General features: G+C 35.6%; 2 protein-coding genes across 2 annotated transcripts; one reads left to right on the top strand and one right to left on the bottom strand.

The window, feature by feature from the left end:
• Positions 1-1,883: 1,883 nt before the first annotated feature.
• LOC138384486 (olfactory receptor 5M3-like) lies at positions 1,884-2,816 on the top strand. Its single transcript, XM_069469994.1, has one exon. It carries the CDS (start codon positions 1,884-1,886, stop codon positions 2,814-2,816), a length of 933 nt encoding a protein of 310 aa, XP_069326095.1.
• Positions 2,817-11,809: 8,993 nt separating this feature from the next.
• Positions 11,810-12,775, bottom strand: LOC138384485 (olfactory receptor 8U3-like). The gene has a single exon (XM_069469993.1). It carries the CDS (start codon positions 12,773-12,775, stop codon positions 11,810-11,812), a length of 966 nt encoding a protein of 321 aa, XP_069326094.1.
• Positions 12,776-18,487: the final 5,712 nt, after the last annotated feature.

Genomic DNA, 18,487 nt, shown 5'->3' with positions numbered 1-18,487 from the left:
GGTTTACCACTGCTCAGGTTTTCTTGTATTTAGCTTCTGGCATACTAACAATGCCACCTCCTACATTCTTGCTTGTGCTGTATCATCCTAAGTACTATGCAATTAGATCTGACTTTCCAATTAAGAATTCCTCTATTTCTAATCTTTGAAAATCCCATAGAGGTGAAAAGCTCAGGCAGCCACAGGCATATACTATTGAATCCGAAATCAGGTATGATCTGTTGTCATATTTGTAACCTCTGCTCAGGTATGAATCTAAGAGTCTTAGAGATGATTTCAACAACTCTGTAACAGATTTTTCAGCCTATATATAAGTACATTCTAAAGCAGTTTATAAAATTTTTAGACAACTTCAACTATTACTCTTTTTTTAGTGCTTCAAATTTTTATTAATTAGCACTAGACTTTGGAGTCATGTAGAGTCAGTCTAATCTAATATGATTGGTAGCTTTCTTCTCTATTCATAGAAAATTTTTCTTTCCAAGTTTGGTAGTTGAAAAGTTTTGAATTATCATTGTGGATAAAGAGTTCATTTATTTTCACTATGCAATGAGGCTTACCTTCCTGCCTGCTCTGTTATTTTTCTGGTGACTGTTAACCAGTGATAATTATGGGTAGGTTCCATCAAATTGTGATTGAGTATAGTGTAATCCTGCAGGTTAAAAGAAGGGTCTTAGGAATAATCATTCTCTAGAGATGATATTTAGCCACCAGCAGGTATGATATAATTCCATCTTCAACAAATTCATTGTCCTGCTGAGAAGCCATCCCAAGATTTTTATTGGATAGACTTTCACTCTGTGTTCTACAGGGCGTGAATCTTCATTGATAATAATGGAATCTTTCATACTATTATTATTTGGTGGGGAAATACTTTTGGATTTTTCTCCATAATATTTATTAACATCGGGCAAGACACCGGTGTTTTCTTAGGAATATAATTTACAAAACATTGTCTGGAAGAAATTTCACATGATACGTCCTACATTTGAAAATAAATTTGCAAAATATCCAAGAAAACTTCCTGGAATTCTACTGGATCCCCAAAGAAGAGTCAATCATTTTTCCTATTTCTGCCCCCATTATAACTCTAAAATAATATATACTAGTTCTAGAAACTATTTATTTACAACAGCACCTCCCATAAATATTGCCATTAATCTTTTGTTTTGCTCATTTTTGAATCTCCAGAACATAGCAGTAGATGATATCTAGTGGATTATAATTACCTGTTAGGTTTGGAAGGGAGTCTGTATCTAGAGGATGTGCATAAAGTATGAACATATATAAATGGTTCACCTTTTAACTTGACTTTGATGGCTACTATAATCAGTTTTTTGTTCTGTAATTTAAAAGAATGTGAGCATGAGACTGATTAAAACATTTTAGGCTGATGAATTATGTCGTTAAGTGGCTTTCATTTCTAATCATGCTTAATTAATTATGCATAAGAGATAAGAGACAAAAATAATCTCACAATTTTTCAGTTCTGTTAAAAAGAGAACTATGACTCCGAATAATTATCTAAAAAATATAAAAACTACCAAATACGCCAGCACTGGAAACAAGGGATATTTAAGAAATAGTCTTGGGAATGTGACTACTCATAATACTTAATACTAGCACATTTCAATCACCAAGCTTTGTATAACTGTTATATAATAGGATCTATTTATCATGTTAAGTTTCAGAGAGCCTGTTAAATAACAGGCACTCAGAAAAGATTTGTTGAAAAGAATGACCAAGTGTGATCATAAAAGAAGAAAAGGGAAGGGGGCATGGATAAAGATATAAATTCATAAATGGGCAATAATTCGTTTTTTATTTATTTCATTTTAGTCGTCACAGACATTTGCAGCTCATATTGGCTTAGAATTCAGAAAATGCTCAATTTCACCGATGTGACAGAATTTATTCTTTTGGGATTAACCAGTCGTCGGGAATGGCAAGTTCTCTTTTTCATCATTTTCCTTGTGGTTTACATTATCACCATGGTGGGCAATATTGGCGTGATCATGTTAATTAAGGTCAGTCCACAGCTTAACAGCCCCATGTACTTTTTCCTCAGTCATTTGTCATTCGTTGATGTGTGGTTTTCTTCCAATGTCACCCCTAAAATGTTGGAAAACTTGTTATCAGAGACAAAAACGATTTCTTATGCTGGATGTTTAGTACAGTGTTTCTTTTTCATTGCTCTCGTCCATGTAGAAATTTTCATTCTTGCTGTGATGGCCTTTGATAGGTACATGGCAATTGGGAACCCTCTGCTCTACGGCAGCAAAATGTCAAGGGTTGTCTGTATGCGACTGATTTCTTTCCCTTACATATATGGTTTTCTGACTAGTCTGGCAGCAACATTATGGACTTACGGCTTGTACTTCTGTGGGAAAATTGAGATCAACCACTTCTACTGCGCAGACCCACCTCTCATCAAGATGGCCTGTGCAGGGACCTTTGCAAAAGAATATACGATGCTCATACTGGCTGGCATTAATTTCACATATTCCCTGATTGTAATTATCATCTCGTATTTATTCATTTTCATTGCCATTCTACGAATGCGCTCAGCGGAAGGGAGACAAAAGGCCTTTTCCACCTGTGGGTCCCATCTGACAGCTGTCATCATATTTTATGGTACGCTGATCTTCATGTATCTCCGACGTCCCACAGAGGAGTCTGTGGAGCAGGGGAAGCTGGTGGCTGTATTCTATACCACAGTGATCCCCATGTTGAATCCTATTATCTACAGTCTGAGGAACAAGGACGTGAAAGAAGCCATGAACAAAGTGGTCAACAGAATATATTTAACAAAATAAAACAAAACTTGAGTTAGTGTTGTCTTCTATTACTTGTTTGGAGACAGGTTATTAGCCAGTACATAGGAACATTCAGCTAAAGAAGTTTGGTGCATTGAAAAGGAAAAAAAAAAAAAAGTGATGCGAATTGGGAAAAAACAAAGTAGATTGACCCATTCCTGGTGATGTAAGTGATGAAGATTAACTTAAATGAATAAATTAATTAATTGAAAAGGTGATGGGTGCCAAAATTCATACGTGCATTAATTCAAATTGCTCGAAGATTGGGCTGGAACCAAAAGATGTGTCTTATTCAAAAGTACCATGGATGAATTTAGGAAATGTTCATTTGTCCATTTAGAAAAATAACAAAATGTTTAGTTTAGTTTTCTGACATGAGGCCGTAAAAATAGTGGTCTCACTAACAGTTATGAGATTGTTATTATTTAATGTTTCTTTCATTCCCTGGTGTTGGATCTGTTCAGAGACTACGATCTTTAAAATAGCAATGTTATTATTTATAATCATTTTTTAGTTTTTTGGTGTTTCTTAAAGACACAACATAGTGTCTCTCTTTTACAGATTCCAACTCTACAGTTGCCAGTGGTCCAACTGTGCAGAGACCTCTGGTGGTGTCTTCAGTCTAATTAAGAGTAGGAGAATTACTGGAGCTGTGCATCTAGAATGTTTCATCTTAACCATCAGATTCCATTTAATAAGTTAAATCTTTATTCATGTAGAATATTTGGCAAATATGTGACTAAGATACAATACCTACATATTCTAGTTAACTTTTGCATTTGAAAGCAATCAGATATTCAGGATGGACTATTTGTTGTCAACAATAAAGTTTCCTATTGTAATAATAGTAACATAATTTGATATCTCTCTTTTACCTCATTTTATGAAGCATAAATGTGAGGCTATAACTTACAACTTATTTCATTAAAGTCTATGTCCTTAGATCAAAAAGCATCCCGAAAGAAACAAAGAAACAAATAAATAATAAACTTTCATTGCAGAAAACACATAGCTAAAGAAATGTAATTCACACATTTAAGTAACTAAGATTTTATCTGCAAAGATGAAAATATAAAATAAGATTAATACCATATGAGAAAAAAATTCTTTGTCCACTATTGAATTTTTATTTTTTCAAGAGGAACTAGAAATGCTATGAACTCATTTCTACATACATACACATATACCGTGAGCAATCCTTTAAAATTATGTACCTGTGTAAACAAATTGGTAATTTAGAAACAATTATAACATTACTGTGTCTATGGTTGCAAAATTTAAAATATCTAAAGACTTTCAAATCTACATAAGGTTTTTTCTGGGGTGAGTTAAAAGTAATTTCTTTTGGCAATAAAAACAGTTATTTGCCATTTTGGGGGAACTCTTGATATGCTAAATTAGTTGCTTACTACTAAAAAATGTCAAAGTATGTTTGAAAGTATTAATACCTATAGTGTCTTGGCAGGTGAATTTGGATTATCTATATTACCTCTTTTTTCCAAGAGATAAAAGCTTTCTTGTTTATTCTTTTGGAGAGCCAGTTTAGTGTTCCATGAAGAATGGTAATAACAAGGTCAGTGGTTCCTAGTTTGAGTTTCCAAATTTCAAATGAATTTGCAGAAAGCCTTGGACTACTCACTTTTTGTCATTTAGTTACTTTTAGGGATATAGTCTCTGGTCTCCGTAGTCTCTTGTGACTCGGAGTCTCCATGAGTCTAGATTCTTTGGCAGAGCTCAGAGCAATTTTTCTCTTGAACTTCAAGGTATTTCTGTAAAATACTTTTTTAAGTAAATGGTATCATTCCATTTATTTCTACATATATCAGCTTAATCATAGTTAAGCGTTTCTAACATCTGACCATAAAGGCCGGTTACCTCTTTCTGTTTCTCTTCTGTATTTCCCACTCTGTCCCTATCTAACACACACACACACACACACACACTTTCTTCCTTTTCAGTTTACATTTTCTTGAGATATTGTCTATTAAATCAAAATTCCCTAGTACCAAGTTCATGTAATGGACTTTCTCCATATGGGTGAAAAGAAACTCAGGTGTTCTAGATACTTGGGCACTGAAGGATGCAGGGGAAAAAACAAACAAACAAACAAACAAACAAACAAAAACTTTGCCTCAGCACAATTCTGTCCATGATTTTCTAGACTAAACAGAGGAAGTATATATTTTAGATTGTTTAATCTAGGTTGGCATCCATGTTCTTTGTCTTGATAGTGTTTAAATGTGGTCAAATAACCTAACCTAATATTTATTTCACATATGCATATTTTTATTCTTCAAAATAAGGATGATATTAGTCACAATCCTATTGAGGTGGTAAGATAATACTTGTAAAATATTTAGAAGTATAAGTTCATAAATAATGTCAATATTTTTTGTGTGCTTCATATGCAACAGGCATGGGGCAGAGAATTATCCCTATATTACCTGAGATCATCTCAGCCACAGTGTAAGATAATAGTTTCCCAATGTTACAGATGAATACACTGAGGCTCAGAAGTCTGTTACTTGTCCATGGTCATTTAGTTAAGGTGGTATAGCAAAGGTATGATTCCAGAAATGTCTGGCTTCAAGGTTTATCTTCTACTTCAGCAATGACCTCTACTTGTACTTATTCTCCCAGACACTGACAAATGATTTATTCTTTGAGTCATCTGGTATCTAAAATTGTCAGATGGGACTGCTGTGATCATCTATCCTGAGAGCTGGTGCCTTTTAGAACAGTTCCACAACAATAAAGACAGTGATGGACTAAAATTTTACAAGACACAAACCAACAATATTTGCTGAGCTGCATAATTGTCAATGTGTGAATGAAAGGGGACAGAACTCAGGTGAAAGTAGGAGATAGATAATATCGTGGTCAAGAATTCTGGTCTCACTTTTAAGAATTATTCTTCCCATCAACATTGTTTAACTTATCCTACTGTTGAGATAGTTTTAGAATTTTAATTATTATTTCTTACATAATAACTTGTATAGTTCCTTAGAGAATGGCCCCAAAGCTCCTAATGTTCAAGACACTATGATATAAAAAATAGTGAGAAATTGCCATTTGCTGTTCTATGCTAAAGGTAGGTCTGCAAGTTTTGCTCTTTGCAATACAGATTGATGCAGTCAAATCTTTTAATTTATTCCCTATTTTAAGGAGAAAACTAATACTTTATTAATAGACATTTGTTATCAAAATGTTTTATTATGTGAAATTATATTACTGGGAAATTTTCATATTTCTATCCATAGTTTATTCAAAAGTTTGTAAGAATGTGCTTGACATAATGAGAATTTACAAAACTCTTTATTCCTCATTTTTGTCCTTTTACTCTCCTTTATAAATACAGACTATTGGTTTTCATGATATTGTTTTAAAATATATACAAATGGAGTTGGGGACATTGAGTCAGTGGAATGATTGGTCCAGTAATTTGTACCTTCACTGTTTTTCTTCATGGAAAATTCCTGAAATGTTAATAGAAAATGAATGTGCTCCTTTATTTGTAAGTTAACCATTCAAACTTCTTGATTGTTTTGATGGATGATACACAAATAGATAATAAATTGGTTTTCTCCCAGAAGTCACCATCTCCTTATCCTAGGTAGAGGGGATCACCTAACCTTGAGGAGCAGGGAGAAGCAGTGGTCTAGTACCCATGTGGACACACCTACTATGGGGCCAACAAACAGCTCTAAACAGTCCATCAAGGATGAATTATATGGAAGAGATAAGATGATTCTACTGTAGAGGAGGAGCAAACTAAATTTTAAATGAAAATAAATATAATAGTAGACTATGTCATCAAAGAGGGAGCAAGTAGAAGATTATTAAGGCTATAACACTGGAGTTAAAATTATTTGCTACAGGCAAAATGGAAATTTGTCTACAGTAGGTGACCCTTGCTAACTTATGTGCATAAAGGCAAATGGCAGGTAGAAGTGATTCCTGGTAAGTGAGTTCATTCTCTAACAAGTGCTGATCCTATTACAGGAACACACAATTTAGTATATACAGGTTGACTCTGAGAGGTTGTGTTTAGTTGCAGTAATGGCTCTAGTAAGATGGACTAGGTCAAACACAAACAGGGTTGTTATTCATGAGAATTTACCATGGTTTGCTTTCCCAATAATTAAGAATGGATTAGAGTAAAGTCACGTGGGGATACTTACTATTTTATAAATTTAGATTCTGACAGCAGGAATTGTGTTAACCTTATTTTTGTATTTTTACACCACCCAAATTTGCTTCTACAGAGTCAGAGTGAAATACAAAATCTAGGGCTGCTCAAGCAACAGGTGGTGTGCAGAGATGGCCATCATAACCTGACACTCTAACGCCATAGTTCCTGTGATCATTATGGCAGAGCTAGTTCACTGTCTCCAATATTTAATTTTTCCTGTTAGACATAAAACACTGGCCATCCTGCCTCAGGCAGCCCCTCCCCTATGGCTTTGCTGGCTGCAGGCCGTGCCAGAGCTCTCTCGATTGGGAGTCTCATGCTTGCAACTCTCTCAGGCTGAAGTTCCACACTGGTAGCTCTGTAGTTCTGGAGTCTCAACCATGGCAGAAGGCGTCACATTGTGAGAAAACAAGAGAGAGCAAGAGGGGGTTGACTTGGTTTTTATCAGGAACACACTCTTTTGATATGTAAGCAGAGCACTTAAGGCTTAATAACCTCTTACTCGTCCCATTTTTTAATACTATCAATATGGCAACTACATTTCAGCATGAGTTTTGGAGGTGACATTCAAACCATAGCAGATGAACACTGAAGAGAGAGGCAGGGATTAGAGTTATGCTGTCAAAAGCCAAGGATGCCTGGGTTTACCAGAAGCTAAAACAAGAAAGAAAGGATCCTCTCCTAGAGTCTTCAGAAAGAGCATGACCTTGCTAACACCTTGATTTTGGATTTCTCATCTCCAGACCTGTGAGAGAATACATTTTTGTTATTTCAGGCCATTCTGTTTGTGGTACTTGGGTACTTGTTTTGGCAGATCAAGAAAACCAAGACTTTATCTTTCTGTTTGCTGTTTTCCCACATGAAGCATCTTCGAACTTATCTAAAACTTTTATATCCCCTTGACTCGTGATTTTGCAATACTTCCTCTGAAGCCAGGAAGCTATCCAATGGGAGAGGCACAGAATCCCTTTTCAAAGATTCAGTAACCTTTAATGCCCACTCGCATTGCCGATCTCAGGTTCAGCTCTTATTGCCCATGGTCAGAAAAATGGTCCTTTTGCCATTATAAGTTTGTTCTCACTCTATAATTTATTAAATAATTCTGAGCAACAGCTAGTTCTCTTAGCTATTTAATGTCATACTTTTGAAATTACAAAACAAGCAACAAGAACCACCAATCTGTTTCCTGTTTTGAGTGTTTGCATTTGGAGATTGATAATCATGGCTTTGAGATTAAATTTACACTATTCATGGATGCCTCTACCCCCCAAAAATCATCCTAAGAGCTTGAATGCCATAATTATAATTTAGTCCTTCTCTTCAGAATTTAAACTTTGAGAGAAATTCACGTAGAACATCTTGTTGCTGCTTTCATTATGATGTTAATGTTGGGTGAGGCAGATATAAAAATAATTTTTTTAAAGGCATAGTTTCTTGTGATAGTATTAATGTATTCACATCTTCACATAAGTCTAATATCTAAATTTAATCATGAAACGTGTTCTAAGATAACTTGGAATAACTTAATCTAATATGGTTTTCAAAGATTTCTAATTTCTAATATAATAATTTTTGCCTATGTTTACTAAAATATTCATAAGATAGTTTTATGTAGAACACAAACATTTTGAATATTTGAAAATTTATAATTTTTGTAATTTTCTACTTATTATTGGCACAGAATTATCATTTTCAGTGGTTATATAAAGTTTAGTTTTAAGATTTATTTAAATAAAGTTTTGAGTCAATTGTAAAAAAAACGTGCATAGGAGACAATAGTCCATGTGATATGTCAATGTGGGAAAAAGGTTCCTTTAGTTCCTGAAGGTCAGAAAACACAACTCTATGTGAAGTGACCACAATCACATACATATACACCCAGAAACAAACATCATACACCAGTATATCATATATGTTTATCAAGTTACTGTGTTTATAGTACATATATTATGATATATATGCACATAGAATATTCCGTGCTTTATTAAATGCAGTAATTTTTGAGGGTACTATGTATTTATCTTGCACTGCCTCTCATGAGTTTTATATATTATCCACCTTCCTTTAATTTCTTCAGCATTCAGTAATTTCCATAATGTGCAGGACAATTAAGTGGTTAAATTGAGGCTTTAAATCCAATAAGTATGTTGTCAATGCCTCTGTTCTTACATTACTGGTTAATTTTAGCAACATAGTATTCTATCAAATTTAGGAGAAACTCCAATGTACAATGTGCTTCCCACATTGTTCATTGAACTATTTGCTGGGACAGAGCCAGCTTTGAATTTATGAGCTTTATGAGAAGCACTCACCCAGAAGTTAATAATGATAAAGCAACTTTATATCTTTTGCATATCACCCAGAGGTGGTTTTGAGGAATCTATCTGAGAGAAGTCAAAGACACTACCCAGTGTCACTTAGCCAGCATGTGGTACAACTGAGCTTTGATTTCAAGACCATAAGACTCCAACAGCTAGCTTCGTCCTATTTTGCTAAGATGCCATTGCTTAAATATAGACAAATTTTGATTGCTGGTCATGCCTGTGTCCACATCATGAGCCTATTGGTGATATGAAAGCAGGAATATTAAAATAAAAAGGTTAATCAGATCAGGGTAGGAAAAGGCTCATATGTAACCGTGGCATGCACCATCAACATGGCCTCATTTTGTTTATTATTAACAAGTTGGCATTCCCTGGGTTGCTAAGTCCATTCTAACACCTATCAGAGTACATTGGTCATAGTAACACTGTTATATAATTCAGAACATGGATATAATTTAAATCTATTCACCCATCTATATGTGTTATAAAAAAAGAAAGTTGTTTTAACTTAAAGCCATAGAAACTAAAGTGGCTTAATAAATAAATAATGACACAATGTTTTAAAATAAAATTTGAAAAATATTTTATGAAACTCAAGAGGAAATAATGTAACCAGGCCTCAGGAGAAACCAGTACTTGTGCCTTGCACACTCTAGGAACTGACAGCCAAACTCGTTCTCTCTCCCCGAGCTCACATGTGTTCCTCTTGTCTGATTTTCTTTATTTTTCTTCCTCTTTACACAAGCTTTCTGTTTCTCAGTGCACAGGGAAGTCTACAGTGGAAGCCTCAGCTCTAGAATTCACTTAATGTAAGATTAAATGATCAGCTGAGACTCACTAGAAGTATCTGATTACAATTTCAAATTCTCAGGAAAGACATCTGATTGTCTTATCCTCAGGCAAGTGGTAACTTCAATATACTGTGCTTATAAAGGTAGGGCCACTAGTACAATGATGGATGCCACATTGTACAAGTGGATGAGGGGGATTATCTGACAGCAGGTGTTAATATGAGTAGGTAAACAGTTCACATTTTGTTTGCTCACTCACTCATTCATTCTTCCATCATCATTCCTTCACTCTTCCACAATCATTCCACTACTTACTAATATTAGATACTAAAAGTGACATATTGTAGAAGATAATGCATTCTACTCTGTGAGTTGCTCAGACTGAAACCCTAAACTGTGTTTCCAAGCCAAATCCAGGCTGTTGTGATAGACTGGAAGACCAATAAGGCAGAAGTGGTATTTGGACTTAGAGTCAAAGTATGTCCTTGGAATAACTAATTCTGACTCTCAGATTTCTGTGTGAAAATGACATCTTTTCAAAAGACTTGATAATCATGTGTATTAGTCATGATTCTCCAGAGAAACAGAACCAGTGAGATAGCCTATTAATACACACAGACACACATGCATACTCACTCACACACATTTGAGTCGCTCAGAATGAAACCATAAACTGTGTGTCCAAGCTAAATCCAGGCTGTTGTAGATATATACAAGAAGAAATTTACCATGGAAATTGGTTCATATAATTACAGAGGTCAGTAAGTCTCATGATGTGCTACCTGCAAACTGGAAGATCAGGAAAAATGGTGGTGTAATTCAGTCTGAGTGCAAAGACCTGAACAATAGGGGAGCTGATGGTGTAACTCTTCCTCTGAGCCTGAAAGCCTGAGATCCAAGTTGGAGGGGTGATGCTAATGTAAGGCCCAGACTCTGAAGTTCCAAGAACCAGGAGCTGATGTCTGAGGGCAAGAGAGGCAGGAAAAGACAGACAACCCAGGTCAAGAAGCAAGAGAGAATTTATTCTTCGTCTGCCTTTTTGTTCCATTTGGGCCTCAACAAATTGGATGGTGCCTGCCCACATGGGTGAGGGCGATCTTCTTTATTTAGACTACTGATTCAAATGCTAATCTCTTCCAGATACACCCTCACAGACACACCCAGAAATAACGTTTTACCAGCTATCTAGGCATGCCTTAGCCCAGTCAAGCTGACACATAAAATTAGCCACTGCATTGTATAATTTCAGGGCATAACCAGTAGTGAATGTAGTGGTGGTCGGAGGCAGAGTGAGGAATGACGGTTAGCATCTTGGGTACAGTTGAGGAATGGGAAATTACAAAAATGACACTGGCAAACACAAGACATTCACTTCCTTGCTCTCTCCTCTGTCCTCCACCAACATACTAAAAAGAAAATTTTTTTGCAAGAAGCAATTAAATCTTATTAACAATTTCATGGGTCTTCTAGGTCAAAGCCATTAGGGTAACATGTCCAAACAGTAGTATTAAAATAATTTGTTAAAAACTTTAATTCTTCTCCTTTAAACAATTCATTGTATTATAGACTGTATGAACAACAAACTTGGGTACAAAAGGATTTTACTCATATAAAGAATGATGAAAATATATATACGCCAGGCAAAGATTTTGAAAACAGCAGATCTACATGTGGCATTGTTCCAAGTCAGGAAATCCCCTTTTTAAAGTTTGTTAGAGGCAGGACATACCATTTTTTGATAGCTTTCCTCAGAGCGTTCTTTACCTCTTGATTCCTCAAGCTGTAGATCATGGGGTTCAGCATGGGGATGACTATTGTGTAGAACACAGAGGCCATTTTGTCCGTGTCAAGGGAATGGTTTGATTTGGGCTGCAGGTACATGAAGATCAGGGTCCCGTAGAATATCGTCACAGTGGTCAGATGAGAGGCACAGGTCGAGAAAGCCTTATGCCTCCCTTCTGTGGACTGGATTCTCAAGATGGCGGCCACGATGTATAAGTAAGAAATAAGGACGGTGGTCAAAGAGCTGATCATGTTGAATCCAGCAAAGATGAAAATCAGGATCTCTTTGAGGCTGGTGTCTGAGCAGGCCAGAGCCATCAAAGGGACATCATCACAATAGAAGTGATTGATTAGGTTGGGGCCACAATAAACCAATTGGAAAGTAACTATTGTGTGGAGCAAAGCAACAGAAAAGCTGTATAAGTAGGGGCCCAATACCAGGCGCATACACACCTTTTGGGACATGACCACCATGTAGAGAAGAGGATTGCAGATGGCCACATAGCGGTCATATGCCATTACTGCGAGGAGGAACATCTCCGAAATCAGGAAGTTCAGGAAAAAGCCCAGCTGTGTTGCACATGCATAGAAAGATATAGACCTGTGCCTGGTCAGGAGTGTCTCCAAGAACTTGGGGGCTATTGATGAGGAGTAACAAAGGTCTACAAAGGCCAGATTACTAAGAAAAAAGTACATGGGTGTGTGAAGTCGAGAGTCCAACCGGATTAATGAAATCATCCCAACATTTCCTACCAGTGTTAGAGTATATACACCTAAAATGAGAAGGAAGAGAGTAATTTCGATCTCTCTCTGGACTGAAAAGCCCAAAAGAATGAATTCTGTTACTCTGGTGCTATTCCTTTCAGCCATTTGTTCGAGTTTATTGTCTGCTGAAAAAAGACAAGGTAGGACCAGAGACAACTTTTTGGTACCAAGACATTGGAATCAGACACCAACCCTTGTGCATTTGGGCCTGTAAGAAGATACTGTTCCCTGAAGTAGAAAATAAGAGAAAAAAAACACATTCCATTTCAAACTCTCTTCTCAGGCTATTTATAATTTTATGAGGCCAAAAAATAATAAGCAATAAAAATAAATCAATTTAATGCTTCACAGTAAAGATAAACTACATTTTTATATGTTTTTAAAGACATTTAATACTTTAGGTTTAGATACTATTAAATTATATTGGACAAGGAGAAGAAAATGATTTTCTATTTCCTGCTGCCTTACTTTATTTTTGGTGGAGCAAAACCTTAATGCACTAATTTGTTATTTTTCTAGTAGATATTTTTTTCTATCTCAGAAAATATGCATCATGCTAAATGAAAACTTAAGCAGTATATTAAATGAGGAGATAAAAGGAAGCAGTTAAACATTTATACTTTGGTGGAGCTTGGTGGCTCACACCTATAATCCTAGCACTCTGGGAGGCTGAGGCAGGAGGATCACTTGAGTTCAGGAGTTCGAGACCAACCTGAGCAAGAGTGAGACCCCCATCCCTACTAAAAATAGAAAAACTTAGCCAGGCGTGGTGGCGAACACCTGTAGTCCCAGCTACTCGGGAGGCTCAGGCAAGAAAGTAGCTTGAGCCCAGATGTTTGAGGTTGTTGTGAGCTAGGCTGATGCCACGGCACTCTAGCCCGGGCAACACAGTGAGACTCTGTAAAAAAAAAAAAAAAAAAAAAAAAAATATCTATTTATCTATCTACATATATATATACATACACACTTGTAAGTCAGGCAAATTTGTATGTAACTAATTTTTAAATGCAACCTTTCTAAAAAGAAAAAAAATGTAAGACTGGAATATATATTTTTTAAAAGTATAGTTATCTAAATTATGGAAACTATAGTATAGTATTCTAATTACTTACAATATTTATAGTCAGAAATGTTTTCTACAATATCTGGTTAATTTTCAGTGAAACAATAGAACAAATCCCTGCTTTTAAAATGTGGTAATCTCTGTTATAAGAGAAAGTAGTTGTTTTCAGCAAATAACCCTCTTGTCTTATGTGATCTGCAAAGTTATCATTGTTAAAGCAAAGACGTTTATGTTCAGAATTGTGAATGTATAATGTTAGTATTGCCTCTTGGTCCATGCTTAGGGGTCCAAGCCATCTGCAACGTGGGTCGTATTGCGGTGCCATCTGGGCAGCTATTAGGAGGAGGAAGCAGGGAAAGGAGATCCAGACAGAGCACGGGCAGTTTCCTTTAGGTTGCTAAGTCATTTCGCCTTATTTGGATTCTGTGTTCATAGGAGCTACAGAGCCATGTCCTCCTCCAATTGCCACCATCTTCAAGACGTCCCTTTAGATCCTTGGCTGTCAGTGCCCTGGTACACCGTTCAGTGAGAATTAATTTATCTCATTTCTCCATCCCTAATTCTCCTATGGTTATCATACCCCTGCATGATGTGGTTCTTGGGAGTTATATGCCTCATTCTACCTCTGAGTCTGAGAAAGCTAACTTTAAATTTGGGAGGAAAGTAAAATATAAGATATTCACACCATATTAAATTCCAAAATAAAAAAATAAAGTGTATAAAATAGAAAGAATAACAAAGAAGGAAAGAATAACTTTCCTTCCCAAACTTATTGCTTAGAAGGAAACATTTTTGTTTTCTAATAGTTTGATGTGAGTGGTCATAAAATTTGTCCTTTTAATTGTTTCTTTTTCCTCTACTGACCAAAGCTTAATACTGTAATTGATACCTAATTTGTTCTTCAAAAAACAACAAATATACACACACACAAACACAGATATATATACACACATACACACAGACATACACACATGCACATACATGCATCTACATACATACATACATAAAATCCGGCACAAAAACAATTTTCTCCCTCAAACATTCTACTTGGTGGAAGCCAAAGCTCATTTTGTGAGAAGTGTGTTAGGATAAAACTGTTATGCTGGTTTGTCTTCCTGAACTGGCATCTTCACCCAGCTCAGAGTATTTCAGTACACAGTACTTCAGCTGGCCATTCTGAGTGTAGAATAAGGGGAAATAAGAAAGTATTGATTTGGCCAATATTAGTCCACTTTCAGACATGTGAACAAGCTGATTTTAGTTCCACTCTTGGTTTTCTGTGGTAAACATCACCTCAGGTGTTCAGAGGTAATTAGTGGGAACTTTGATACTGGGCTACTTTTCTTTAAACATGCACTGGAATCAGGCTCATTTTCCTTCCTTATATATCGGTAATAAAAGGAAAAAGTGCAAAACCTATACACGCTCAAATTTCAAATTTGGAAAAGGCTAGCTCTCATTTTTGTGTATTACTTTCAAGCATAAATGCCTCTTTGATACACATTTTCCTCTAAACCAGCAAAATTTTCTCCTAAGAGAAAAACAATTATCATGCAAATGTTCTAGTTCCCCAGGATTTAGCTTCTGAAGTTTTATCAACAGATAACAAATGTTTTTCTCTTCTAAAGGAAAGCCAAGTCGCAAGGAACAGTTGAGGGATATATTTTATTTTGGGAGAGTTAAAAGGTTTATCTAAATCCTCAGTATAGACATCAGCCTACGCAGCTGGAGCAGAGTTAGACAGGGTCACCTACGATCTTTTTAATGTGGAAAATAGTGTAAGACTTGGGGGAGCGGCCTATTAGAAATGACCAACAGAACCTGTCAGCCTACCTGGTTATAAAAGAAATCTTCCCCTGAATGTTTCCATACGGGTCTCCTTTCACTTGACTCTCAGTTAGGGAGGGCAGATGAATGTGTGATATATGTCTTTGCAGAGTGGAGTCTTTATTCTTTCAGAGTTAATTCCTAATATTCCCCAGACATGATTCCCTGGGGCTACTGACCCCAGGGCCCAACTCTCATAAGGAAGTTCTAACTAGAAAAGGAACAGCCTATGAAGACAAAGGCAGCATTCAGTCATATTTGAATTAGAATCATTGAGTCACTAGTCTTTGATTATATATGTGAAATTCAATTTGTTTAACCAATGCAAAGCAAAGCAAAACAAATGGCAAACGATGTTTTTAAATATCACAACCCTTTCTAATGCAATGTCATCATTTGCTTACCTATGTTTCTTCTTTTCCCTTGATCTTAGTGAGAGGGTTTCTCATTTAAATCATTTGTTTGACCACCACCTGAGTGTGCTTTATACCTAGAAGTTGTAAGTTTTTAGCAAACATATTTATTTGTTGTTTTCTTTTCTAAGGGTGGAAATGAAAACAATAAATTCTCTTTATCTACGTACTACAAAATTCACAGTCAGTTTTTCATAGCATTTAGCTTTTAAAAATCACACGGCATTTATTTGTTGTATGACCTGAGGCAAGGTCTAAGTGGTATTTGCTCACACAGCTAACCAATCAACCTAATATTATTGATTGAATAATCAATCTCTTCCTATTAGTTTAGAATTAATAAGAATTTAAAATATTATTTTATTGACTAAAATAATTTAATAAAATCAAATCACTTCCATATATAATAAAAACCTTAGAGTTTTAGAAATCTTGATGGGCACCATGCATTTTTATATATCCTTTCTTTTGTAAAATATAAAAACAAACTTTTTCTAGACATAAATAAACTATATATATCCTGATTTAAAATTGTATATACATAAAGTATGAAAAAATATGTATAAATTATCCATGAGCAGTAATTTCTCTTAAATTTGGGGACAGTTAACTTTTCTTTCCCTACCACATTATTTATTTTTAGTTCTTGATCATGGTCAGAACATTTCACATGAGATCTACCCTCAACAATTTTTTAAGTCAGCAATATTAGTCAGCCTTAAAAGAAAAAAAAAGAAAATTCTTCCATATGGGAAAACATGGATAGATCTTGGGAACATTATCTTAAGTGAAATAAGCCAATCATAGAAGACAAATATTGCATTATTCCTCTTATGTGGAGTATTTAAAAGTAGCCTCCCTCATATTTTTGTGTTTTATTAAATTGAGCTGATAGAATATATGACAATTTACTGCATATATTTACTATTTTTCATCAGCAATAAGTATCAGGATTCTATGTACTACTGAATATTCTTCAAAAATCATGTTTTCTAATACATATATGTAAAACAGAGAACATGATGACATTTTGTGATTTTTTTCTAATTAGTAAAATAATAATGCTATGATAAATTATCTTATTTAGAATCTGTTTAAAATGACCCAATATTTTTAGAAAAATACAAAAAAGACAGAAATGTTGAATAAGAGAATATGGCTACTATAAAATTTTCACTTATTGTTAAATTGTCTTTCCCTGATAGTACTCTTTAAAAAGTTTTGTTTTTATTTGTTAGCTCCAACTGATCTCCTGTCATTTTTCTTGAAATCATTCCAATAAACCTTTTACATTTCCCCCCTACTGAAAGTCCCCTTACCAAGGTCATAGATGACCTTCATGTTGCATAAAGCCGTGATCAATTCTCCATCACGTTATTTAACCTCTGAGGAATATTTGCCACAGTTAATCATTCCTGGCTTATCTTTCTTCACTTGGATTCACTAACCCTCCTGATTTTCTCCTATTTCTACTTCTCTGGATGTTCCTTCTTGGTTTTGTTGTTGGTTCTTCTTCATCGCCTTTACCTGTAAATACTGGAGAGCCACAGACTCAGTTGGTCCTTTGTCATTTAGTCTTTTTATAGCTATATGACTTCCTTTTCTTGTTAATATCATTCAACATTTGTATTTAAATGCACATATATACTCACGCACAAACAGAGGAGGTCTTCAAAGAGGTCATTTTGGAAATTGCTTGAGGTCCTCATTTTGTAAATCACAGGTCCTCAAATAAGGTCATTTTGTAAATCCTGCCTGAGCCACTGTCCGTGTGGAGTTGGCATACCGTCCGCATGTCTGCATGGGTTTTCTTTGGGTCTTCCAGTTTCCTCCCACATCCTATAAAGATGTGCATGTTAGGTCAACTGGCCTGTCCACAGTGTCCCAGTGTGAATTAGTAAGAGAGAGATTGTATGTGTGTGTGTGTGTGTGTGTTTATTTCTCAATATATCTCCTCACCTCAATACAATCCTCTGAACTCTAGACTCCCATATTTACCATCCTACTTGACACCTTTACTTGGATGTGTATTAAACACCACAAATTTAGTGTCCAAACTGAATTCCTGATAACCCATCTCAAACCAGCTCCTTTCTAACCCTCCCTATCTCAGTGCATGGAAATTTCATGGTTGCTTCAGGCAAAATCCTGAGAGTGAAGCTCGCCTCCTCTTGCTCATATTCCACACTCTGGTAGCAATTCTGGCTGGTGCTACTTACTTTCAATATATCCAACATCCAACTACTTTTTACCAACTGCACTGCTACTCTGTGGTCTTGTCTGCATTCCTTTCTAATACAAATATTTTTCCATGCAGTTCCCTGTTTCCATCCTTTCCCCCTATAGTCAAATTGTTAACACAGTAGCCATAATAATCATTTTAAACAGTAAGTTAGGTGATCTCACTCCTCTTTACAGAATCCTGCAATGGTTGCCCCAGTTCACTCAGAGTAAAATTTAAAGTCCTAACGAGGGTCTGTCAAGTCTTGCATGATTTGGCCTCTGTTAAATTTC

The sequence above is a fragment of the Eulemur rufifrons genome, chromosome 6 (assembly GCF_041146395.1).
Source record: "Eulemur rufifrons isolate Redbay chromosome 6, OSU_ERuf_1, whole genome shotgun sequence".
NCBI classification, from domain to species: domain Eukaryota; kingdom Metazoa; phylum Chordata; class Mammalia; order Primates; family Lemuridae; genus Eulemur; species Eulemur rufifrons.
The sequence above is the reverse complement of the archived record's forward strand: the minus strand, read 5'-3'. Positions and strand labels throughout refer to the sequence as shown.